This window comes from Adelges cooleyi, unplaced genomic scaffold, assembly GCF_023614345.1.
Source record: "Adelges cooleyi isolate 19-005CV unplaced genomic scaffold, UGA_ACOO_1.1 ACOO_flye_CR_arks_rails_tigmint_CR_PRNA_9, whole genome shotgun sequence".
In the NCBI taxonomy this organism is placed as follows: Eukaryota; Metazoa; Arthropoda; class Insecta; order Hemiptera; family Adelgidae; genus Adelges; species Adelges cooleyi.
In genome coordinates, this window is record NW_026096579.1 from 14,384,325 (window position 1) to 14,412,170 (window position 27,846).

At 30.8% G+C, this 27,846-nt stretch overlaps 1 protein-coding gene across 2 annotated transcripts in view; it reads right to left on the reverse strand.

The window, feature by feature from the left end:
- Positions 1 to 2,127: 2,127 nt before the first annotated feature.
- Positions 2,128 to 27,846, reverse strand: part of LOC126846777 (lachesin-like) — a 74,237-nt gene continuing 48,518 nt past the window's right edge. Inside the window, exons 3-11 of one of the 2 annotated variants that reach the window (XM_050586567.1) lie at positions 26,239 to 26,354; positions 22,724 to 22,931; positions 22,100 to 22,267; positions 20,032 to 20,160; positions 18,882 to 19,020; positions 12,650 to 12,798; positions 7,121 to 7,252; positions 6,149 to 6,193; positions 2,128 to 3,137 (exon numbers count right to left, since the gene is read on the reverse strand). In XM_050586567.1, the coding sequence (XP_050442524.1) occupies positions 2,929 to 3,137; positions 6,149 to 6,193; positions 7,121 to 7,252; positions 12,650 to 12,798; positions 18,882 to 19,020; positions 20,032 to 20,160; positions 22,100 to 22,267; positions 22,724 to 22,931; positions 26,239 to 26,354 (1,295 nt within the window). In that variant the 3' untranslated portion in view covers positions 2,128 to 2,928. The remainder of the gene's footprint in view (positions 3,138 to 6,148; positions 6,194 to 7,120; positions 7,253 to 12,649; positions 12,799 to 18,881; positions 19,021 to 20,031; positions 20,161 to 22,099; positions 22,268 to 22,723; positions 22,932 to 26,238; positions 26,355 to 27,846) is intronic. The other variant, XM_050586568.1, reaches the window with a different exon arrangement.

Here is a 27,846-nt window from a genome sequence, read left to right on the forward strand (position 1 = left end):
ATATATACTTATTTATATTGCTTCCTTTAAGAGCAAGCTACGGTTCGCAGAGGAAATTTGTTTTTTCAATCTCGAAATGGGAATAAAAAGACGTGTCTGTCCGTATGTGAGCTCTCTAGTCTAAAAGTTGTAAAAGTTTTGTCTTTTTTTGCTGTTATCTGTCCTACTCACCTCATACCATAGATATAATCTATCTATAAACTAGATTACTAACTATTGATAAGAATTGGAGTCGACATGGGCTATTTTTGTGGGGCTTATGTATGTATAAAAATTAAAATAATATTAACATATCTTAGATTCGGTGCTATCAACTTAATTATTGTTATAAACATTGATAACAGTTATCAACATGTGATAAGGTTCTAATTGCCACAAAGATGGCGGAAAATGGTAACTTCAATTATCTCTATTGACAACAATAGATAACAAGCGATAACAAATAAATAGTGATGAAAATTTACAGTTATAAGTTAAGTAGATAACTAAGAATCACAGATAGACATATATATATATATGTATATTAAACACACATAAATCCCACAAAAAAGGCGGACGTCGACTTCTATTCTTATCAATAGTTAGCAATTTAGTTTATTATTATATTATAACTATATTGGTCATACCAGCTTTTGAGTCAAAAGTTTTGACCTATCAGTTTCATTTTAAAACCGGGTTCTTGATTAGTTATTTTTTTAAAAATAAATTAAATGTAACTTTTAAAGGAACTATTAGTTCTATGTATTATAATACTGGTTGAACCGTGGCCAAGTGATAGTAAAAAAAAACTACAACGCATGTCTATAATATTTTGTTCTTGTCACTAGACTAGAAGGAGAACGACATTTCTGCATTATTATATAATACATATATATATATATATAAATACTATTCCCTTGTGGTTTTTTTCTTAGTATTACAATACGATATGATTGGATATTTGCATCAACACGTCAAATAACATAGTGAAACGTGATGTTACATAAAAAAAAATCAATAACTCGGTTATTTTTACACAATTTTTTTTTATTATTATTAAAATGTGAAATGTAATTTTTTTTAACTGCACGAGTGCATGTGTATTGTGTGATTTAAAAAACTTCTTTTGCACCGACAAATTTAATCATATTTATATAATACACATTTTTTTCGTAAGCTGCTGAAAATTGTTTTATGAAATTCACTTACTGTCAGTAGAGTAACACAATGATCAATAATCGTGCTGGCATGTTAGATAAGCGTTATCCATTGAGAACTTGCCCAGGTCTGGTCTGGTACACCAAGAGTATCAATTAAGATGTTGTTGATAATTTTTATTAATCTATAAAATGGTATTGTGTAAAAAATTGCTTGCTGGGCGACTATCTAATTTGATTTTCAATAATAATTTCAGTATAACATAATATATTTTACTTTATATAGGTACTGTGGTAACTACCACAGTATATAACCATTACCATGATTTTTACTATAGTAAATAATGTACTGGTAAAAAAAAAATAAAGAGTTTTACTTATTAAAATTTTTCCAATAAACAGTTTTTCGTGACCGTTTATTTGTGACGATAAAAATAACATATTTTATAAATAAAACGACTGTTTCACGGTAAGTAGGTATAATAATAATAATAATAATTATCGATAACAACATTTATAATTGATATGGTAAAATATGTAATAACATGTTAAAAATGATAATGTTAATAAAAATTACATACCATAATATTATATTATACTTGATATTTACACATGTTACAAATTATATTGTTTTGATTATAAATACATGATTATACAAAACTATAATAATTTAAATGACCGACTTTAATAACAATAATAATAAAAGCCAACACACTCATTGACTAGAGAAGGTAACGCTATAGGAGAAATAAGAGTTTATGTACAAACATTGTTTTTATAATCAATGGTATACAAAATCTTAAAATTAATAAGTTTGATCTTAAAAATATCACAAATCAAAAACTTTATTAGTGATATAACTTAGTATATTATTATAGCTGTTTTCGTTAATAAATAACTTATAAGTTTAAAAAAAAAACACAATAAATTGTAGTTTATTACAAAAAAAATGTGTTTTCAGTTTTATCTTTGAGCAACATTTTTTTTTTTTTTTTGTTAGAAAACAATTATTGTTCAAAATAACGTTGTAAAATTCAAGAAAATTGAGTAGCATAATTTTTTTTAGAGACACTATGACAGGGTTGTTGGTTAAACGTGGAAATTGGCCGATATTGAAAACAATCTTAACTTGAATTACAATACCGTTAAAACAATTTATAGAAAAGAAAAAAAAATAACCAACCAAATGCTTTTGCCTGACATAAACGTACAATAAAATATAATATAACCATTTTGAATGAAACGCCAATTTTGTTTTATTGCCAACGATTTTTTTTGTCTAGACGTTAAGTACTGTGCTTGCTATGATTAGCGAGCAATAAAAAAAAACATTAACTTTAATACAAAATGTGTTATTCTCGTGAACGGTAAAATAACAACACTGTGATATGATTGAACATCCGTCAAACAATACTTTCTAGTTTTTTTAAACAATTTTTTTTTAACAAAACACCCTACAACCGTGGGCGGAGATTTGAGGGGGGGGGGCTTGAGATTCTAAAAATCTTAAAAAAAACCTTAAAACTTAAAACTAGCGATACGTTAATTTTGATTTCAACAAATCTCCCACTTACAAATGAACGCAGGTATTTTTAAAAGCACTAATTTTAAGTTTTAAGATTTTTTAGTATTCCAAGCCCACCCCCAACTTTCCTCCCACGTCTAGAAATAAAACACTGAGTTGACAATTAAAAGTATGTACATAAAAATTACATTTTATATGTATACATTATACAAACATACTTAATTATAAAGATTTACGTATTATTACTACTAGTTAGGTTTTATTAAGTTATGTTTTTTTTTTTATTGCCAGATATTCAACTGATCCCCTGGCGATCACCAGCAATGCAAACCCGGATATTATTGTCAGTGTTTGACCAAACGACCAACTTTGCACTCTAGTTGACCCGGAAGTGCTGGCCCGGTGACTACTGCTCTTGGTCTCCATCTCGATGTCGTTCATCCGTCTTCGAGTCTTGTCTATCGTCTTGCCTTCACCTGTCGACATGCACGCACAAAAATAATAATATATTATACAACACACATGCCCTATTATTATTGCATGTTAATTGAAACTATAATAATCATAGAACAAACAAAAAGTGTACATTCCGCCAATAGAGACAATCGAAGTTACCATTTTCTGCCATCTTTGTGGGAGTGATAACCTTATCACATGTTTATAACAATTACAAGATAAGTTGATAACACAGAATCACAGATATATATATATATATATATGTATTATTTTATACACACATAAATCCCACAAAAATGGCCGACGTCGACATCAATTCTTATCACTAGTTAGCAATCTAGTTTATTATAAATACAATATATATATATATTTATATATTTATATGTATATATTGTATATATACAATATATATATATATATATATATATATATATATTTATATATGTGCTATTATACAGAATAAACAGAAGGGAATCTTAGAGTTTATCAAAAAACCATCAGACGTATCGAGAATAGACAGTGATGCTAGAACGCAGATATTTGGTTTTTTTTTTAATTTTATGTGATCCATGTCTACACTGTTGATTTATTGAATGTCCTATAACAATTTCGTCGCCATTGTCCACGTTTGTCGAATGGCAACAGTAGAAATTATCTAGTTTCTCTTTTGTTTGTTCTGTGCTTTTAGAGATAACAGTTATTATTTCACCCTTCTGTATATTCTGTTTCAAAAAAAAAATAAAAATAAAGGTACTGTAAATTGTATTTCTAATAATTAGAAACCTCTATAATTAATTTGGAAAAGAGTAAATTTGATCGAGGGCTTTGTAATTATGGTCGAACAGAATATTGTGTTTTGTGTGAACGCATACGACACGGAAAAGGTTTAAAATTACCTTTGAAGCCATCCGGTTAGTAGTGCAGCGTTTTGCATATTATCTTTCTAATATATTATGTATTTAGGTGTTGTGGAGTTTTATCTAGCGGACGGCTTTAAATAAAATTAACGTCTAAAAAACAAGGTAAAAACTTTATGCAGGGACGATGTAAAAACAGAAAACGGTTGGAGTTTGACAAAAAAGCCATTTCCGCTTAACAGTCGCGTGCCTTTACGACGCTACCGGTAAGAATATATTCTTAAAAAAAAACAAAAGAGGTGTTCGAAATAAGTGTCGAACACCGAAAACGATCGACAAATCCGGTTTTGATCTTTTTTTTTATCGCCTCGCGTTCACCCTTTCATCCGGTCCGCGCTTTTTTATTGGGTTTTTTTTTTTTGCATAAACGTTTCCCATTCAACTCGAACCACCGCATCCCTTAAGGTGTATCTATATCTATACAAAAAAAATATCATATGGCAACAAATTGGGTCGTGGGAGTTAATGAAAATTCCATCGCAGTGTTATTTTACACATTACAGTTGCCATTCCGGTATGTCACACTAGGTACGTGCACTATTGTAATAATATTGTATGCCGGTAGCACATTTAAAATGGGAAAAAAATAGCAGGAACAACTCCGGCGATTTAATTTAATTTCCCTGTACTATATATTATGCGTAGGAATCCGATTTCCTTATATAGGTACAATAACAGTAAATACTATGATAATAACAATAATTATTAGGTATACATTAACGATAATGTTGTTATATAGAAAGAGTTTTTCCGTACAAAAAACGTCGTTACACCGAAAGTGTGCTATTCAAATTAAAACGCCCTTTTTTTTTATTGCCGGAAAGGGTAATAATAGCCAATGACCGTTATTTAGGTTGGTACCTATTTTTTTTAGAACGGGTTTTCCCATATTATACGGTTCGAGAATTCTATGAAAACCAGCCGACTTTTATATACTTTTAGTTTTTGCCAAAGTAAGTTTAAAACATTGTGTTGCAGTTAGTCTAATAGTTTCTAAAAAATAAAGAAAAAACTATAACAATTTGTTATTTGAACGCTCTAAAAGAGTATCAGCTCTGAAATGGTTCTGTAATAATAATACAATGCTTTACTCAAATCTAAAACTTCAATAAATTGTATGATACACTAAAGACCATTTTAATAACAAGTATTAATTATTTAGTCACCGAATTATTATATAGCTTTATTATGTCAGAGATAAAGTTGGTATTGTAAACATACCAAAGGTGGTTTCCAAAAACATTATGTTAGTTCCTTAAAACGGTATTGAATTAGTGTGAGATGAATAATTTCAAAATATTTATGAACTTTATAATAGAATATGTTAATAAGATGCGCTTTGTGTAAAAATCTCATTATTGTAAGAAAATGTATTATGAATCTCATTGTAGCATTGAGGGATTATAACAAAAATCTATCAACAGATGTATCACAATAGTCGGTAACAATATAATTTCATAATGGACTTGCAGTTCTGTGAAATGGAAAAAATAATTAGAATTTATTCAAAAAGTTGTATTCTCTGTGAAATGTGTGCAATACACATCTATATCGCATACAAACGGTTAAAGTTTCCATTGAAGTACTCAATATATTTTTGAACAAACTTCTTAATTTAATTTGTAATGTTCAAATAATATTTTAAAAGCTTGATATGAAGTTCAAAAAGTTATTAGCCTACGTTTTTTTAATACAACTTCTTGGTGCAATATATTTAATATTTGAGATTACTCGAAGTCATTAGAGTATTAAAGTTTAAAAAAAAAATAACGATTTGGCCAACACAAGTATTTAATCTAATAATTAAAACTTAATGGTTTGCCAAAGAATTAATTTACAACAGTAATGCAATCCGGGCAATATCGCTTTGATAAGACAAAAAATCATCTTTAAAATCCAAATAACTATAATATTATTTTATATTACATTTAACTTGAACGCTGGAAATTTTAATAAAATTTGAAGCAGTCAGCAATTGAATTATACAAAACAAATGGAAATAATGGATCTCGAGGGTGTCAATTTTTTATTTGATATAATTTTAATATATTTCATTAAGCTGAAATCCATTCACAAATATTTTGTAAGTAAAAAAAAATGTTGTTTGCCATTACCTTCTGCATCTTTATATTTCTTCCATTTTGTCAAAAGCGGCTTCACTATATAAAGATAAAAAAAATGATTCATTTAAAATATTGTAATAATTAAAATAAGAAATCACAATAAGATAAAGTAATGGTTTGGTGCGCAAAACCCTTTTTTGTTTACAATAAACTGTTTATTAAATATACATAAAAGCCCAATGAACATACAAATTAACAATTAAAAAATAAGAGCAATAATGTAAAATTAATTAAATAATATAACGGGATTTTTCATAAAAAAAAATTCTTTTCGAATATTATTGTAATATCATTTTACTCTGACTGAGGTTCCAATACAAAAAAAAAGGATAATTTTTTTAATTATAGTAATAATTATCATAATTTTTATGATAAATTCGAAAATGCATATCAAACATAGTTTATAGTGCTGATATTTTTAAAATATTGCTAAAATTACAATACAAAAGCTTTTTTACATGATTTTAATAGCATTGCTACGTCTAATACATTATTATTGAAAATTGTGAACCGTTAAATTGTTATTATACATCATTTTTAGTGATTCATTTTTATCCCGTTTAGATTTTTATTGAGGTACATTTATATACAAATGTTATTTATATTCACCTTAATAAACATATTAATTTCTCCAATACACAGAAAAACATAGAATCATGGGTATGTCTTCCCCCTCTCATCCCTTTCTTTCCCTCCCTGATCTATTCAATAGTCATCTCCTAACCTAACCTTAACCGTTTAATCCAAATTTAACCTAAACCCGGCTGATCTCTTATCGACTGCATAATATTATCAGTAGCCATTATTAGCTGCTCCTTATCACTATTATCAGGAGCTGTTGTCAGATGTCTCTTATCACTGTGATAACTTAACACGACCAATCATAACAGAACATCCATAATCGACGTATGCAATCAAATAAATCATACCCTGTTAATTTCAAAGAAACCCAATTTGACTCACCCGTTGTACTCTGGGCGTTCATGGTGCTTGTGGTAGCCGTAGTTGTAGTGGTAGTGACCGTGGTAGTGGTAGCAGCAGTGGTGGTAGTAGACGTGGTGGTCGTAGTCGGCGGAATCGTCGGTAATATTATTTCTGTAACTCAACGAGCACAATTAAAGAAAATACAAAAAAAACCGTACCTGTAATTTAGCAGAAATTCATTTCATTAGCTATGCGGCTACTATAGGGGACTCGAGAATGGGTTAAAGTAAAATAAATGAAATGTTTAATTAAAGAGAAGAGAACAAGGCGGAAAGTTCGATTCTTTTATATTACTCTCTCGGTATACGTGACTGTTTTAATCAAAGTTCCTCTCCCTCTTCCCATTGCTGTCCATTGTCGAACTATTCAAGACGCCTTTGTTTAAGCTGGGCGAATCCACCATGCATGGAGTGGCGAATGAATGCCAATTTTATTTCAGACTTTAAATAAACTGTGTTCACAAAGAACGGTGTCTGTATATTGTATTTAAACCGTTGATTCGGCATAAGGTATTTAACAAAGTATATCGACCAAATATTTTTGTTGTACCCTATATTATGACAACTTTGTTTTGTACAATCATTATTTACCACACAAAACGTTTGATTTGAATTAAATGCAATAATTTCAATGTTATATTACATTAAATAAGGTCACCGTGAGCTTGATATAGCTCAAAATATCCATATTATTTCAATATTGTGGATGGATAAACTGGAGAGGAGCGTCAGGTGTTTTATGTGACAGGAGGATGCTAACAGTGTTATATGGGTCGAAATGTTGGGCAGTAGACAAGAAAATTGAACAGAGAACGAGTGTGGCAGAGCTGAGAATACTAAGATGGATGAGTGGAGTGACTATAGAAGATGAGAAGATGAGAGAGAATAGGTTGAGATGTTTGGGCATGTTATGAGAAGAGGCAGAGGCAGTGAGAATATGAATGTTATGAAGATGAATGTAAAAAGTTTATTTGGTTTATGGTACCATTTACAACCACTAAAATATAATAAATTCATAAATGCATAGTTAATTGCCAAATAACCTATGCATACATATAAGCGAATGTCTTATCCCGAAATCTAATAAGGCCCAAAACTTGAGATTTAGTCGGCAGACTCTTTAGTGGCTGCGTAGACATTCGCTAAGAAACGATTTTCCAAAATCAACCCCTTAGGGTATGAAATGGGGGTTTAAAGTCTTACACCTATTTTAACTAAATATAATTGCTTACCAAATTGTCCATACCGAAGATAATGCAGATAATTCCTCGAGAAAGGACAAGAAGGCTTAATGGTTGGTGGGATGGAAATGGGATTGCGAACAGGTGTGAAAGGGATATAAAATGATAAATATACATTTTATAGCACACATAGTTAATAAGACTCCTATTATAGTAGCTAATTCTCAATTGATTTAAATATTTGTATTTTATTTGTACATGCATCTCAGTAGCCAATTGGAATCAGACATACAATTGGGAAATCGATAAATTCACCCCTAACATACATAAATAACGACTAAAAAAAGTCCAGATCAAAAGAGTCAGAAATCAGCTCAATCAAGGTATTACTTGCATATTATACTTTAATTTTAATAAACGGATTTACAAGTGTGTAGTTTTATTATATTAACTTATATTCTACATGTATTCAGAATGCAAGTTAAATTACTAGTATGTTCATTTCGAATCTCATGCAATAGTTAAATGTAATAATATAATTTGCATTATTGTTCAAGTTGTACGTTTTCTAAATAGAACTTTTGTGTAAACATTGGAGACCGTACATGTTCTTATACTTAATAAATAATAAAATTTAATATCAAACAAACAACACAGGGTATCTATATATTTTGTGTAAATAAGTTACTTTGAAAATATGAATACGCAATCTAACAAATAAAAAATACTTTTGCTCGAATATTATTTTTGATGTATTTTAAATAATTATTGTATTCCAAGAACCTAAGATTGAGATTACAAACTGGAAATTATTTTGGGAAATTATTACACAGGTATTTTGTCACCGTCACAAAGTTCCTTTTTACAGGTATTCTCGGTTATTGATTTCACATGTTTTCAATAAAATATAGTAAGAAATGAAATGTACAACGAGTCATTATGTAATCAGTAAGCAGGCTTATAGTGTTTATTTTATGAAGTTAGTTTAAGTATAACTCTTGAATTGTTTACTTAAAAAACAACGCCCGATAAGAACAGCTGAATGGTATATTATTTAACCAAGAAAAGGGAATAGTGATTCAAATTTCCCCAGAAAACAAATATTTATTTTACAATTTTTATCCGCAAGTAGTCGTAAAACTGGATAAAGTCTAAATTAAGTGCATCAAGTAATAAGAATAAATCACGTCATAAATGTTCGGCCATTTTTTATTTAGTATACAACTACGAGTATGGTAAAATGACTTGGATTTGAAACTCTCATCATCATAAATAAAATACAACTTTTTTTCTCTGAAATGACAGAAAAAAATTAATTAAAATGCTATCACGTCAGTGCGTCGATTGAGTGAAGGCGTTGGTGTAGAAAGATTATTTATCTACTACGGTTTTAGTTACAGAAAAACGTATATTTATATATTATTATAAACATCATACCGAAAAACGTCTTATGTGGTTACCAATGAGAATTCATAGAAGTTTTCCAAAACATAAATCACCGGGAATTTAAGTTTTGCTTACATAATAATATATACCCGAAAGAGACCGAGCCGAGTAATAAAGAAAATGGTTCTTGATACACCAAATTACTTCAAATTTGTGATCTAAATAAATTCGTATGTTTTCTTTCAAAGGAAGGTCGGTATGTTTAAGAATTTGGCAATTAATTAAAGTAATTTCCTTTTTTTTACACAGTAACAATCTAATACAGCAACACACGTTAGCTATTTCACGATAGTTTTTATTTATTGCTTATCAGATTTAATTCCAGGTGAATCTGATAAGCTTTATATAAAAAGTCTAGGACTGTTGCAACGGTGTCCATTGATTTCCAGACGCTGGCGTCGCTCATTGACCGCCGTACTTTCGTTTAATTATATCATAGAGTATAATATATTATATACAATATTAACTCAATGATTGTACTTAAGCCAACGTGCCTCGAATGAAAATGTGTGTAACGTTTAAGATTTAGGATAGCATTATTCGCTAATTACAATGTGATCCATCTGATGTAAGACACTCGTTTTCTCAGGGAAAATTTGAATATTTTAGACATCATTTTTTCCTAGGTACATATGTTACTATAACTTTCAATACGCTTCATATCTTATATGTAAAACAAGTATGGATCTATTTTTTTTAAAATTGGAACATATTTTTTTAATTCTATTAAATTAGCATAAACAATTTAAAAAAATTTTAGCGTTTGAATTTTTTGTTCTCATTAATTTGTTCGTTTGCTATGACTTTGCAAATCATGTTGGCACAATAAAATGTTTTGAGATAATGATAGACACTGATGTTCAAATGTTGTAAAAATCTAATCAATATTGATCTTAAATTCAAATCCTTACAATGGCATAGCAAACGAAGAAATTGATAAAAATTCAAAATTCAAACCATAACATTTTTTTAAAACAATTTTTTGTTTACATATTAATGGAATTAAAAACATATGTTCTTATTTGAAAAAACCAAGTCCATACTTCTTTTACGTGTAAGGGAATGGGGGGTAAAAATGTTCTAAGTATTGATAAATTTGTGTATCCATATTTTCTCAGGAAACGAGTGCACTAATTTCGTAAAAATTAAGTAAAAATGCTACTTTACTTTTACATGATGCACATTAAAATGTTAGGTTAGTCGATGATAGCATTGTCATATCACAGACAGGCGTTGTTTAGATGGATCACTCTGTATAATAATAGCACACCTATGGTGAAACATTTATAATAATTTTCCACCCTCAGTCGCGTCGGTTTACTATTATGAAATTACTCATGCCCAGAAGGTGTGTGCGTGCAAGGGCATTATGATAATGGTGCAAGCTCTGCCGAATAGATATTACCAGCACCTGTGTGTGATAACGCCATGTGTCGACGGCGGCCACGGGTCACGCGTCATTTATCCTCGTATATAAAGTACACCGGTTGAGTCTTTCTTCGTGTGGACATTGTACAAAAATAGCAAAGGGAAAAAAACAATTTTAACTGGAAGTTTTCGTTTTGTAAGGACATTCGAATCGAACTAATTTCCAGTGCACCTCTCTTTCCCTCTCACAGGTCTTATTGCTGACCCTTTTCTCTTTTAAACACAATGTGCATGTGCATGTGCATTACCAGCATAGATACATATTATATTAACTTGGATTGTGTTTACAATATTTTAGTGTGGTTTGAGACAAAACTTAGTGTAAGGTCTATTCAGTGTCTTAGCCGAAATTGTTTGGTCATCTTTGAGCCTATCTTTAATTTAACTACGTTTTTATAACCAACACATTTCAAAAGTAAAATGTATGTACATTTTTACAATCCTTTGTTGGATTATTAACAGTGTCTTACTATTTTTAACTGAGCGTAAAACAGCTTAATACATTTTTCTTAAATCCGTATAACATAGTTTCCAGAATGAAATTTTAATTATAATAAGCAAATAGTATGAACATTTATAAACAAAAAAAATGACTGCTTTAAATTAAGAGGTTAGAGGGTAATCAAAGGGTTTGTAAAAAAAGGCATTGAAAACAATTTTAATACCAAGTTTTTACACTATATTTTAAGAAAATTTGACACGAATATCAAATCATTAAGTATGGAGTATGGACCAAATTATCGGCTTGATTGTTGAACGATTTCTTACAAATATTGCCTTGCAGTGACCATCATTATTTTAAAATTGTACTTTAAGAGATACTACTGTTTTGTAAGGTTTTACCTGCCATACAGTTATATATTACCGTTAGTTATAAGTTGTTTTAACGTTTCGTCGTAGATTTTGTTTCTTCGAAACATCAATAATTTACTCTAGACGACGCGGTGCGGTAGCAAAGACCCAAACGAGTTCACGTTAATTGCAAAAGGGTATAAGTACTTGGAATTCTATGTTACTGCTATTACGGTTTAGTTTATCTGTTTAAAAATAAACGAGAACCGTTGGGAAGCAAAAGTTTGCCGGCTTTACCATCCTTATCCTCGTCCGATTGAAAACGTGCATGTAAGCTTTTGGCCCAGAAATTAAGTTTACCACCGCCCGTCGGTAACTTTGGCAGCTCGTTCAGGTACATAGACATATCATGTTTTCACATCTAATACAAATATTATTTTGCCCCAGGCTTCAGCAATATAAAAAAAAAATAGTTTTTTGTAAGCTTAAATTCAAGCAAGCAAAACTATATACTGAATTTAAATTGAACAACCACATATGTAATTTTCTACATTCTTGGTAGGTCTGCTTTGATACGCTGTCCAATAGTTTACCATATATTGATATTGCCTAGTAGTACACCGAGAATGGGGGATGGGATACAAGTCTTGTCTTCGACTTACCGTATACTCGTATTGATCCGTTTGCAAATCCCATGGAGTTGGTGGCCGAACACTTGTAAGTGCCTAGATCGTTGCGGTCTAAGAACTGTACCGTGAGCAACAGTCGTGTCTTGTAGCCGGTTTTGATTTCCTCTATGTAATACTTGGGTCTGGAAGAAAAAAAAAGTCATCCAGTTTAATTGTAAAAGTACATATTTTCAAAAATAAACCAAAGGCTCAACCATAATCATACAGATATTAATGATTTTCAAAGATTTTCTATCATGTATTTTTCATTTATGGCAGTATGATATATATATATTTAATACAATACATCATACGTTGCCGGTACAAGTAATATAATAAGGCACGTACATGTTGTTCACGACACTAAATTGGCACAACATGGACATGTTAATTATATTATTAAACACGGATGCTCTATATAAAAGTAAACATATGTAGTTGAAAAGTTTTCTACAACTTTAGTAATAATGTGTGCAAGTAAAATGAGCCTTCGTGTTGACGCAGTTCCTTCGCCATTATCTACATTAACTAGCAAAGCTGAAAGCTATGTATACTACAAAGGCAGACATTGTGATACTGGAAAGCACTACGATAACCAAGTGAATTATTTACGGATCGGACATTGTGAGTATCCAAATAAAAACTTCCATGCTCTGTCACGAAGCACATATGTTATAATATGTAATATTTTTGTTATATATGTGTTTTTTTAAAACATTTTGTAAATTATATTCTAGATAATATCATAGAATTTGTTTAAAGTAAAATTTGATTTTTAATCGTTCAATCGTTCCTTTTATTGGCTCCTAACCTTTAGGGCCATTTTGTGCTTACCGGGCTTCGGAGAACCGAGTTCAAGTATGAAACAATCAAGTTTGACGCCATATTAACTGTATCATTGGAATGCATAGTGAAACGTTTAAAGGGGATATGCAAGGTACAACTATTGGAATATACATATTGAATTCCGCAAAGACTTCTTGACATGTAAGATTACTAGAGTATCAGCTATCGATGAAACATTATACTATAGTAATTAGTTTGCTCATTAGACCAAAGGACGACGATTCTGTTTTAATTGATTGTCAATATACATAGCTTGTATATTGACTATTCCGGGAATTTTATAGTTTGTAATGTACATTGAGGATTATATATTTGCCTATCAAGTAGCCTACAAAGTACAAAATTCATGTGAAACTATAATATGTGTACACATATTATATGTATAAATATTATATATGTATATACTATTAATATGTTAGGGTGATCTTTATTTTTGACTTTATGTTATATCCCTTTTCAAATAAGTGAAACAAACACTCTAAAGGTTTACGGTTCTTAATTTAATCTCGACTAAATCTAACTTCACTGCAAGGTTTACTTCAAGAATATAGTTGTGGAAAACACATTTAGAAAAACCATTTTGGATCATAGCCGAACTTAAGGCAAAGTTCTTGCTCTCAAACATGGAAAAAAGGGATTCTAATACAAATCTTGAAAAAATTGATTATTTGTTTACCTAGCACCAACCTTATTTTTGCAAAAACCCATAGGACCCACCTTAATGTATATAGTAGGGTACTATATTTAAATTTTATAAGTTTACCAATGACATATTTTAAATTGGAGGTTTTTTAATACAATCTGTTCAAATGCTTAAAAAGTTCAAAGAAATAAGGAGAATGTTAAGATTGGAATTCGACAAAAGGATCCATGTTTAGAGCATGATGTTTTATATATGACCATATTTTAGGTTGCCACAGCAACATAGTACGTGGCAAGTTTAAGCGGCGTTGCTCAAAGTATTATAATACCAGCAAAGGCTTCACTCGTGTCGATCAAGTCTCGGGAAGATAGATTATGGTTGCTGATTGTAATTTAACCGAACCAAAATATAAATAATTCAAAGGCGACGCGACTTAAATTTAATTCATTTCAGCTGCTGTGAAATTGGAAAATTCTGCGCCAAAACTGCCAAGTCGTCCACTCACATAATGCGAACTTTATATACATATGTATACATACCTACTCAAAACAAATGTTTTATTTGTTAACCAGTTAATTTTGGGTTGAATGAAAAAAATGTAAAAATTTCAATACATTTAAAAGTGACTAAGAGCTGTTTGTCTGTTTCCTTAAGAGGACGCTACCCACCCGTAATTTATCCACGAAAAATGGTTTTGCGGGGGACAAGAATGTGAGGGTGGTATTTAGAGTAGCCGTATACAATTATTACAATGGATAGAGAAGAACTTTATCTAAGGGGTAGCATTTTTAGTTTTGTGATAACTTAAGCACAATCAAATATCTTCATTCGTAAATATTCATTATTTTTTCCTTTTTTAATTTGCTTATAAAAAAATATTAAGTATAGATATCGAAAAAATTAAAACGTTACCCCATGGATAAATTTCTTCTCTATACATTTTGAAAATTTAATAAATTTACTTTTAATACTGGCCTCACATACTTGTCCCGCGCAAAGCAGTTTTGATGGGAAAAAAATTGTAATTTATCCTATAGACGTGACTGTGATGGTCTGACAAAAAAAATAACATTCAACAAAGTATCCTCGTTACTGTATTAATAAGTATACATTATAGTTCAAACTCTAATTTAAGATTTTTCAACAAATTGCCAATATTTTACTCCTTAGAAATGGTCCTCTTAAAACGCTTGAAGATGATATCTTTTTTTTCTTTTAACTATGTATATATTTTTTTCTACTTTTTAGCGATAATATTTTTGAAGTAGGCTCGTTAGAAATAGGACAAAAAATAATTGCTTCCTTATTAGTTTATTAACTTAAAAAAAAAACAGATTTTTAATTTTTAAATAAACATTTAAGTAGTTAATCGAAAACATTTTCTTTATTAACTTTTCTGGAGTTTCTTTCAACATATTTTCAACAAGCTCACTTCGAATATTGTAACTTAAAAAGAGTAAACAATTAAAAAAGATATTATCAACTTTATACGTGTCAATCGAATGGATAAGACAAAATAGCTTTGAGACACCTTTAAATATTATGCGATCAAGTTCAAATTTTGAAATTTCCTTTCTTTAACACTAAAATTAACGATTTTTCGGGACCTAAAAAAATTGGTTTTTCTTTGGTTCGGTCTAATGTATATACAGGGTAATTTTTTATACAGTGAGCCACTCAATATTTCATTGGGTTTAACTTTAACATGGATATGTTATTGGAGGTGAGAAGGGGAGATAAAAGATTAATTAAGAGATGGTCCAGATGGATAATGAGATGGTCCAGTTGGAACTAAAAAAAACTTAAAAACTGAGATAGAACTGAGATGAGGTATGAGATTAGAGATAAGAGATTAAATTTGAAAGATGGTCCAGTTGGATGCTGAGATGGTTCAGCTAGATGCTAGAGGCGAGGAGAGGGTGATGAGAGATTAGAGATAAAATAATTTTTTAAGACGAGTCTGCAACCACAAAAGATCATTTTCATGTCTTGTTAAAGTACCGAATAAAAAATTTAACATCCCCATCACCATCCCATCTTTTATCTCTTATCAGATAACAGCGTAATGCTTTATTTGTAACACTTTTTTCGGTTATGTGCCTGAGCAAAGACAGTGAAAATGTCAAAAATAGAGGTAAGCGATTAGTGTCAAGAGACGGTCCAGCTGGATGCTGGAGGCGAGGAGGGGGAGGTAAAAGATTATAGTTAAGAGATTAGAGATGAAAATAGAGATAACGGACCCGGCTGTATATTATATGTACGTTTTATATAGAATACGAATGTATACGGGTGTGTAATAACGGATACATATTATATATAAAAAAAACGTTTTCTGATAAAAAAACCGACAGGGGTGCATTCGCACAGTGCGGCGGTGTGACGATGGCGGCTGCGGAAACCGCTTGAAGAAGAATGATGACGGTCGACCACCTTCTCCTCCCTCTGCCCCTCGCCCGCTTCAGTGCACTTCGACATAGCAATTGTCGTGCTTTGGGGGCCCTAAGTATGTAAACCACGCACAAACGCGCATACACACACACGGACAAACGAAATGGAGAGAACCTTCGGGTCGGACTGTCACTATGTTTAATGGCGTGAAAATATGCGCGACCGACGACAAAGCCAACGCCATCGTCTGTGTGTGTGGTGTATGTATAATATTTTATTATGCCACTGTGTTTCCGCCAAAATCGCACAATATTTCCAGTGGATTTTAATTACAACGACAAACGGCGGCGGGGCAATCGTTTGGCCGTTTGATAATGGCCGTTTCTCATTTTGTACACTATATACCAACGACTTCCCCTCTGACCGCCCCTATCGCCCGGATCTTCGTTGAAATTATTTCTATAATAATATATTATACTACTCATGTAAAACATTAACAATACAACATGTGTGTGTGTATTCCTATTATATTGTACTATATTGCATGCATCGATTGGCGGCCGTATAAATATACAGGGCGCTTCACCAGTGAAGTATTTACAATTTTCTTCTGGAAAAAAAAAAAATCGCGTAAATCTTGCCCACGGATCTGTTTATTTTTGGCCGATTTCAATATTGCAAAACATACAAGTTCTTTGACAGCTTAAATAGGTTGTGTAGGAAAGAGTTTTTTTGATTTTTTTATGTAAAAAAAAATGGGTTTTAATACTGAAAAAATTGCAGATTTAATTTATTTTATTTGCAAAAAACTGAAATTTTCAAATAGAAATCTGCACCAAAAATTCAGGTTGTGGCTGCTGTTTAGCAATAATGGTCAAACTGTCGCTTTTTTGGGGGGTTTGTGGAAGTTTATAAAATTTAACTATTCTTAAATTGATTCAATGAGACTTGGATGGACCTTCGCTTCGCCCCATCCATCACAGCTACTTTCAGCTATTGTTTATAAGTGGTTTTTTTCTATGTTTTCTGTGATCCGAGTTTCTGTTACTTTGCATGTACCAAATAATTAATTTAGATACTAATTCCCGTGTCTGTGTAATACAAATGAGGTATACAAGGGCAACCCCAGGCCTAGATTTAACGGTCTGCCGATTCGTTAACGACAAAAACAATGGTAATAACGACTATCGAGATTATTATCGTTTCATACAGCGTATACAGTACATTATATTATACCGTTGAAGGATGATTGGACGACGGGGGATGATTTTTTTTTTTTTTGGTTGGTATTATATTTGTGCTATCCATGCGGAATGCACCGCGTTTGCCATTGAAACGATACTAATCCGCTCAGCCGAATTATCTGCATTGTATATACATACATGCACACGTGTTATACTTAACCTATACTTACCTAACTATATATATATATATATATATATATATATCTATACCGATGCCAGAGAGAAAACAGCAGCTGATGCTCGGATGGCTTAACGATTGTGGCAGATAAAAAAATGATATATGTATCGTACAACGTCCTAATACAATATGATTTCCGGCGGTTTTATGTTGACACGGTATGACTCTTAAGGCGCGAGGTGTATGTTAACTCCTCTACACTCTTCGATTAAGACGTTGGACTCGTATAATATAATTCGGTGTACCAATATTGTGTTTTTATTTTTTCTGATTGGATAAATAATTCCTGCTGTCGAGCGGTGTGTCTGTCCTAATTGTCCCAAGACGTGATCCGACTCGACTATTAAACATCTAATGTTATTAAATAACAAGCTGAGGGGGGGGGGACAGTAAAAATGTCCATCTTTGCCTCGGTTTCAGCGCAGCACCGGGGTACAGTATTATACTAGTATACAAACGCCAAGTCTACAGAACGTTTATTTGTTTTAACGCTATTTTATTGTTATTTTTACCCCCCTCAAAACACCAAATTCTAAACAGAAGATTTTCTTAATTAAAAATGTGGAGTACCGCTACTGCAGTAGTGGGTTTTCCACGAACATTATTATATTGGCGGAAAAGCTTCTTTCCCAGTTGAGTCCGATATATATTTATATATATATATCGATATATATATTTTAACCGTCAAATGCTAATAGATGTCGGACGCTAATAATAATTTTTTTCAAAGATTTAAACAATACAATTACCAACGGGTTACATTTTTGGGAAGGAATGTAAAGGAATTTTTTGAACCAAACTACTTAATGAATAGTGTGGTTGACGTCCAAATATAGTGCATTATTGAACACTCAAAAGCAACACGAGAAGATAACAATTACTATTATCAATATCTGTTGAAGACTATTGACAGATTTCAGTACTTACCCTCCAAGAATCATCTCTCCTTTAGTGTTGGACCAGTAATTGACGGAGTTCGGAAACGATTCTACAAAACATTCCAGACGAACGTTTGTACGCAGAGGTGCGCCCAAAAGCTGATTCGTAACTCTGATTATTGGAGCAACTATAAAAATTGTATAAAATACAAAATATATAATTATAATATACTGTTTGATAAAAAAAAATAATGATAATAATAAAGCCATACGGGGCGTTAAGTAGTGTGTTTAAAATGCTAGGGGTATTTAAAACCATAAACCCGATAAATTATTATCAGGTATTATTATTTTTGGAGATCAAAGCATGTAAAAATATAATTTTTTAGCAAAAGGTATGCTGTATATTATTTGTTTTACAGTAAAAATTTGTCTACCAAATTATATTTTTACATGCTTCAATCTCCCAAAATAATGCTTTTTTAACATGCATTTTCTGTTTTGTTAATCATTTTAATTTGTATTAGTCAAATCAAATTTTAATAATTAATTTTTGCATTTCAAAAGTTGGTTATCATAAAAAAATATTTTTTTCCTAGCACATATGTCATATTTAATTGAAATATAATTCATATGAAGTTATAAAAACTTTATTTTAGACATTTAATTAAAAACTGTTATTAATAAGAACATTTTTTAAAGATTACGATTATTTATCAGATGTATAAAAGCACTATCACAATGATTTAAAAGATAAGCGTACAATTTATATAAATTTCTGTCAGACCAATTTTTTTTACATATCTTAAACGCCAACTAGTTACATTTTCTTTAACAATAATTTTCTATAGTAGAATTTATCCCTTAAATATTAATATTATATTTAGCGTTATAACCAATACAAAATTGACTAATATTATTTAAAAACAATATTGTAAATAATGATTATTCTATGAAAAAAAAATACATGTATTTCCATGTTATTAACCTGAGCGTTTTGGTGTTGTTTTTATGTGATAAATACATTTATTTTATTTGCATAAAAATTGAATATAATTTTACTAATTTTCCTATTACAACGGGCAAACCACCAATATTCTCAATAGGGTTTCTTCGGTATATCTAATAAACACATCGAAGCATTTGGGGTTTTGTCACCCCCCCCCCCCCCCAAAGGGTCTACAACCGGAAATACTCACAGTTAATGTTCAACGTGATCCTCTTGCTAACAGCCGGTGGTACATCGTTGGATGCTATACACAAATAATGACCCATTTGGCTGCGATCGACTCTGTTGAGTAACAGCGGTTCACCACGTACCTTTTCCACTGTCGAGCACAATAAATTACCAAATATTATATTAAACACCGAAATGGAATATCAAGAATACATTATAAATTTCAATGTCTAACACAATTATCTACTGACTATTGTCTATATTGTATGGACAGTCTCTCATATTCCATTTATATTATTAAGAATTTAAATGTTATGTAGAAATAATTATTGTACATGCAAGCTAATAACTTATGATTGTTTGTAGCCTAATTTAATTATTCAATAAAAACAACTATTTACTATAAAAAAGAACTCTACGAACAGAATACTATGTATTGTGCCGCAAATCATATTAAGTTTGTTTTACCAGCGAAATATGTAATTTAACAGACATAGTGTTAAATTGAAAGTTGTCAAAAATGTGATATTCTACAAGCTTTCGGATGGCTTATGATGGATTAAGAACATACTCATTTAATCGACAGTTGTCATATTTGTATTGCGTAAAATTTAAGAAATTTTTTTTCAATACGAATAATTCACATTCTAAAAGTATCCTAAAGTAATTATTATTTACAGGCATACTAACATATATATATTTTTCATTACTGCAATATGTGTACATATGAAAAATAATTAAAGTAAATCTAGACAATTCAGAACAATTATTTTACAGTTGGTATTAATAAAATTGGAAATTGGCAAAATTAACTGGTAAAATAAAATCATTGTTAGTTTACAAAAAAAAATTAGTTTTCAGCATTTAAACGCCATTGGTCCGCCATTTTAGATGTAAATACTAACTATAACTCTAAAAACTCTCTCATTTTTAACATGCTTATATTAGCTTCACTTGTATGTATGTTTGTTTGTATGTAACTATTTAAGTATAGTTTAAAAAAACTAAAAAACACGCTTAAATAGTAAAATAAACTAAAAAGTAGAAAATAATTTTCATTATAGAAATCAATTAATACTATTTATTTTTTATTAATTAATTTCTATATTGAAAATTATTTTCTACTTTTTAGGTTATTTTACTATTTAAGCGTGTTTTTTAGTTTTTTTTAACTATATTTATTGTAAAAGATATACAATTTTGGAAATATTTATAAAAATATTATTATGCAGTTTTTTTATTATTTTTAAGGTATTGTTGGTATTTCTTTAATAGTTTTATTTTCATACACTATTTCATAATCATCTTATTTTCCCAATTTAAGACTCTAAAACCACTTCAGACAAAATAAAATGATTTATGGCAGATAAATTGTATAATGTAGAAATATAATAAAAACATACGATAAAAAATTAACTAATCATAAAATGTACTCTCATGGCTAAATTTCTAAGATGGCTAAGATCTTGCTAAAGTTTGTCTATACCTACTGGCTAATTTAAAGTATTTATAAATAAGATTTTATAGCGTTAAACAAAAATCGAGCTCTTGTCGTTTCATTATTACTTATTATAATGTAAAGGTCTTTTAGCTGAAGTTCTCAATATTTTAACAATACACCCATTTGTAGATTATACCATACTGAATCCGCATGTGTAAACACCACCTCAGCATATTAACTTAACCGTTAATCGGATCCATTGTCAAAATGAACAATATGCATAACGAACAACAATTAATACACTACATCGGTCATGGTCTGTCACACATGTTGACTGAACAAACAAAATTTGGACTGACGGTCCGCGCTAAAATGATTGCAGCTGTGTCATTTAAGGTAATGAGACTGAAGGGCTTTTGACATAGAAAATAACACAAGTCCTTTTAAAATATATGTTGTCCAATTTTATAGCGGAAACCGTGTGTTCTTTGACATTAAAAAGTGTGTCAACGGCCATAATTCAAAATTTAGTTACCTAGGCCAAGGCTAATTTTCATACAAGACTAAGCAGTCCAACCCTATTGTGGGTTTAGCCATTTTTGTTTTATTATTATCAATTTTAAATGAAACGCTGTCATATTCCAATTACCCATGATCTTCTTTGCTTTGTTCTTGAGGGCTATTTTTTGTCCATCTTCTCTTCTCCAAGTTATCTTTGGCGCCGGATTACCTTTTGCCTTGCAGCCCAACGTGGCGTTTTCGCCTTCTTTTATCGTGACATCTGATATAGTCTCTTCGTCTTTGATATCTGGAGGAACTATGCAAAACAAAACAAAAGCACAGAATAATATTAAGATACGTGTAGTAATAACAAATATTAATACCGTTGTACACAATATGGGGTTGAGACGTTTATTTGTAATCAAGAAATCCAATCGCCTGGGCAATTTTGATTTTTTGCCCCACTAAAGGGATTCGAGGTTAAACCTGAACTCGGCTAAAACCGTTTATAAAAATAACTTGCTTTGTCGTACACGTGCAGGGCATTGGCACACACACATCAAGGTTGTGTTATAATCCTAGCCCGTGGGTGACCCCCAAGCACAACATGATCTCTCCTTCGATATCCATTTCCCTTGCATTTATCACTTTGTACAATATCGTTTTACACGATACACATTTGTTTTCGGGTTGTGTCCATAATATATTAACACCAGTTATATAGTATTTTGGTATACATAGCTAATATTCATATATTTAATGTTTATAATACCTTTTACGTCTACACATCCGATTTGTTTCTTCATGACTTGTGTGTTTATCTGGCACATATAACAACCTTTGTCCGACCTCTGTAGTTGCCGGATCTTTAATCTCCAAAATGTATTATTGTCCACGTCGATATCGATTCTTCGATTTTCGGTTACCACTCGCTCGTGTAAGCTGAGAATAGTTTGATCCTCGGCTTTTAACCAGCCAACCTAGAATATAATAATACGCAATGAAATAGCAACATCTTTAATACAAAGTCAGTACAGAATTTTAATCATCTATTGGTGTATCTACAAACACATAAAATCCCAGACTTTTGAAACAATTTCTAATTTGTAAGACCATAGTGTACCAAAGTTTAAACTTTAGTAAAAAGATATTTTTTTGTTTTGTTAACTTTATTTAAATTAAAGTTTATTAACTTCTATGAATGTAAAATGAATTATGAAAAAGTCGGTTCGAATGATTGTTAAAAGTTCATTAACATTACCATATTTTATTTGTGGAATGTATAAAAACTGTATTAGGAAGACACAAATTCATATGTCTTCAATTGTTACAAAAGCATACAGACATATCTGTATATCTTATATTTTGTCACTTTGAGTTATACCAATTTTAAAACATATCAGTGAGTTACACCAAAATTAACAAAAAGTGTCTAATCAAGTTACTTTGTCTTATTTTATTTTATTATAGAAGGTATTTAGTATGATATAATGGTGTTTAGATAAATATAAATATTTCATTTCTTATGTTATACTTTACTAGCACTGAAATTATTTATAGGTAGTTAAAATATGAGTTATTTTTAAACTTGTGGCGAAATTCATCATTAGTACTGGTATAATAATTATATGTATTGAGATGATAAAATCGTGTAAAAGTGTATTTAAGAGTTGGTTCAAGAAGACAAATTGAAGAGTTAAGAAAAATAGAACACAAGTTTTAACAATAAAAATCACTATAATGAATCATTTTCTTGATATATTTTATCCTAAACGAACTTATTCGTTTAATATTTTAATGAACTCAAAGAAGATAATTGTTTCCTTATATTATATTATACAGTTTTATTGGCTAAAAATAAATATTATATCATTCATTTATTTGATTTATTATAATAGAAAAAACATAGTTCAAAAAGGAAATTTTGTTTCAGAAAAGTATTGAATACGTGTTGGTTTTTTTTCAAAGATGCTTTAATTCTATTTTTTTGAAAAATATTTTTATACATGGCAACAGTTTCGTTGTATCCCGAACATTATAGGGCTTTGTGGATGAACTGACAAGTGACAAATTATGTTGCTATACTAAGCAAGTGTTTGAAAGATATATTGCTGTATTTATTTACTATTAAATATTACATATTATTTTTTTGTGAAAACACTCTTATACAATATTTATTATTGTCACAGTAAACTCTTAAGATTGTATTCAACCATTAAATGCATATATGCCATGCTAACATCATAAACTATTAATTACAGTACATGTGTGCCCCGGTGATCAAGGATGGTTTCTTAGTCACAATACATTACATTACAAAGTCCTTAAGAAATTGTTTCAAATAACCAAACGCTGATCTAATGTAATATGTCAATAATTAGTCTTCTAAAAAAAAGCGCTTTTGTGTGAGTTCATTTATGTAAGTTTACATTTTTTCAATGTTTGAAAATAACTTATAAAGTAAATTTACATTCGAGTTAATCAATAATTTTATTGACATAAAAACAATTACAGCACTAGCACGATAAAAATATTATAAAATAAATTGTTTTCCGTTTAATGTTTGTACTGAAAGCTTGTCATTACTAAAAAAATATTATACCTATTTATTTTTTTGTAGTGTTATGCCTTTTTAAAACCGTGTGCCCAGGCGACATCTGGTTTAATTAACGATAGGATGTGTGTGTAATTGTGTATATATTTTTATAGTTATTTCAATATGTGATTATTCAAAATGTGAGTAAGCGAGGTGGTAATTAAAATTGACCGTGAAAAAAAAATTGGTAATTTTCAATATAATGATTCATAACAATCAATTAGCATATTAAAGTGTTTTTTTTTCAAAACAATAATATGTTTTGAGGATACAAATTATTTTGTTCGTGTTTTCTGTTTGTCACAGCCAATTGCACGTCACTAACATTGATTGAAAGTAAATACTAAATATTTAAACAGGAAATGCCAATGATTGTCACAACGCATATTTCATGGGATAAATACTCTTGGTAAAAAAAAAATACAACATTGTTCAATCAACGATTACGTTGGTTAGTATCGATTTCAACAGACCACACCCGCTTGTTTCCTACAATGGCACTGCTGGACCGACATGTTTTAATTGTGTTGCTGCTATCGTTATGTGTATTTATAACAGTAAGTGGAAATAATTTACAAGAGTTAAAATAGTTTTACAATTTTAATATACTTTGTTTTGTTGTCAATTTCATTCTATGGCTGTTTTTGTAACCGACAATTAAAATTTTTTATCCACATATGGCTTGTTCTAAAATTGGCTTTACATTATTAGTGGTATTGAAACAAACGTTGAATATGGCCAGCCATTGATTATGATAGCCATTGTTTTGAAATAAACATCTTCAGATGGGTAATTTAGAAACCAAGCAAAATTTCCATTATCAGTTTACATCAGTTATAATCTTGTTATTTGTGATAACAGTGTATTGGTATTATGATAACAGCCGTTGTTGATTGATAATGATAAGGTTTTCATATTTTATACGGTGACATATGTATTTTGCTCTCATCCTACAGCCGTTTGAAACCCCACTATTATTTTTGGGACACCCTGTATTATGATGTTTGGTTCATGTGCAGTGTAATTTGAATTTTATTCATTAGTGAATCCTTCGATGACCGTAAACTATATAATATTTAATTGTAATAATGGACAATTTGTTTGTATTCCTTAGGAAATTTCGAATGCGCCTTTGGAAAAACGGTGTTCTGGGAAAAGTTACAAGCAAAAATGCGCTCCAAAGTCGTCTTGCTACAAATGTGTAGAGGAAAAACAATGTTGTCAACCACAGCCTCAAAAGTGTTACTATGAACCGTCTTATGAACGGTCTTGTGAACCGTCTTGTGAACGGTCTTGTGAACCGTCTTGTGAACGGTCTTGTGAACCGTGTTGTGAACGGTCTTACAAAAAACCGTGTTATAGTAAATGTAAATAACTTTTAACGAAATAAAAAATCTATATATCAATTATATTTATATGAAACATCTTGGCAAATCGAGATAAATTGTAAATCTGTATATACACACTTCAACGATAATAACAATTATGGATTCCCTAACGAAACCAGCGCATAGCAAAATGTGCTTTTGACATTTTAGACAATAATAGTAATCAGAATGCCTTTGGCTTAGAAACGAAATTGTTGTACGGTATATATTAATAGCTATGCGACAACTATGAAACGGCGCAATAAATAGGCAATATAGCTACAAGAATGAGTGGCGTTAACCGTTTTAACAATATTATCTTACCTTGTGTTCGCCAATGTTTTTCACTGAACACACCAGAACTGCTTCCCGGCCCAAAGCCACTGTCACGTTACTCATTGCACTCAGGAATTCCGGTTCTACCGTGTCCTTTTGGGTTTCTAAAACAAAAATTTCAAACAAAACATAATATTAATAATAACGTTGCATAACGTGTGTAGTCAGCTTATTAGAAATATTAATGTTTACTAAACGTTTCCTCGAGGTTTGTTGCAAATAATTTCAAACATAGTACTTATACTAGGCTATTGCTTATGCTGTATTTGGAGTGATATACCGCTATATTTATTATGAAAATATTTTGTAAAAGCCTCATCTCGTAAAATGTTATAGAAATAACTTAACAAAATAATATTTTGTAAACAATAATTTACAAAATAAATAATAATAATGTGTGTTTGAAAAGTTAATATGTAATTTTTCACCATAGGCGGCAGACACACTCATATGCTTAAAAAACAAATCATTTTGGGATGACATAAAATAAAATTTTTTTTTTTTTAAAGTGTATACTGCACATTCAATTGGATGTTCAATATAGTACCCGGTATACGATTTTTATATATGTAATTGTGTGCAACGATACGGTTGGGTTACATTCATGTCGAATGTCTAATAGGGCAAGTGTGTAGTACTTCCGGAGGCATAGCACTTTACAGATGATTTAACAACCGAGCAAGCAGCAGGACTACTATAGTACAATATTATGCTCTTACGGGTTAACCATTTCAGCCTATACAGACAATCCGTACAGACTGATTACTGCTGTTTAAAATTGTACTATTGAATAAATGCTGATAATATGGTATTGTACAGTGTTAGTGACCAAACAAAAAACAGATCTTATCATTTATAACTTCTTATATGAGATTCCCACGTTGTGAAATACAAACAAAACACAAACATATGAAACCAAAAGAGAAAACCCAAAACCGAGGGTGGAGGTGTTTCCTGGATAAAGAAGAAGTCCAGAAGACATTATTAACTGTTTTAGTTAAAAAGCTTCAAAAACAGTAATCCAAAACTGGGGATTGGAAATCACCATGTTCAAGAGGGGGGTGGAGGTTGAATATTTTAAAGTGTTTGTATTTGTTTAAAACTTTACCTAAACAAGCCAACGGCGGTCATGTCGAGCACGGTTAGGTGGTGCTGATAATTCTCGTGTGTTTGTTGTTGTCGTTGTTGATGATGATAATATTATTATTATCATATTGTTAAATACTATTAGCCGACACGATGTGATGGTCGACGATTAGTATATGTACTGGGGTTGTCCGAACGGATGGGATTGGGACTGACTAATTCGGGGCGTTTAGTCTAAAGCGACGTGGGACCTTTTTCGGTTAGCGGTTTTGGCCGGTTGATAAAGAGTAATAATTCCAGCGGCCGCAGCATCGTCCATTAGTTTTACTACCGCGTAAAACAAAACCGAGGGCTTGGAAACAACAACAAAAAAAAAATACTGCCCCAAAGATATATATTTTTAACGCCAGTCAACGTCCACGTACCGGCACAAAAATGACCCTGCAAATGGACGGTCGCCCCGAATTACCAGCACACACACAAGAGTCATAAAATATGAACGCGCCAGGT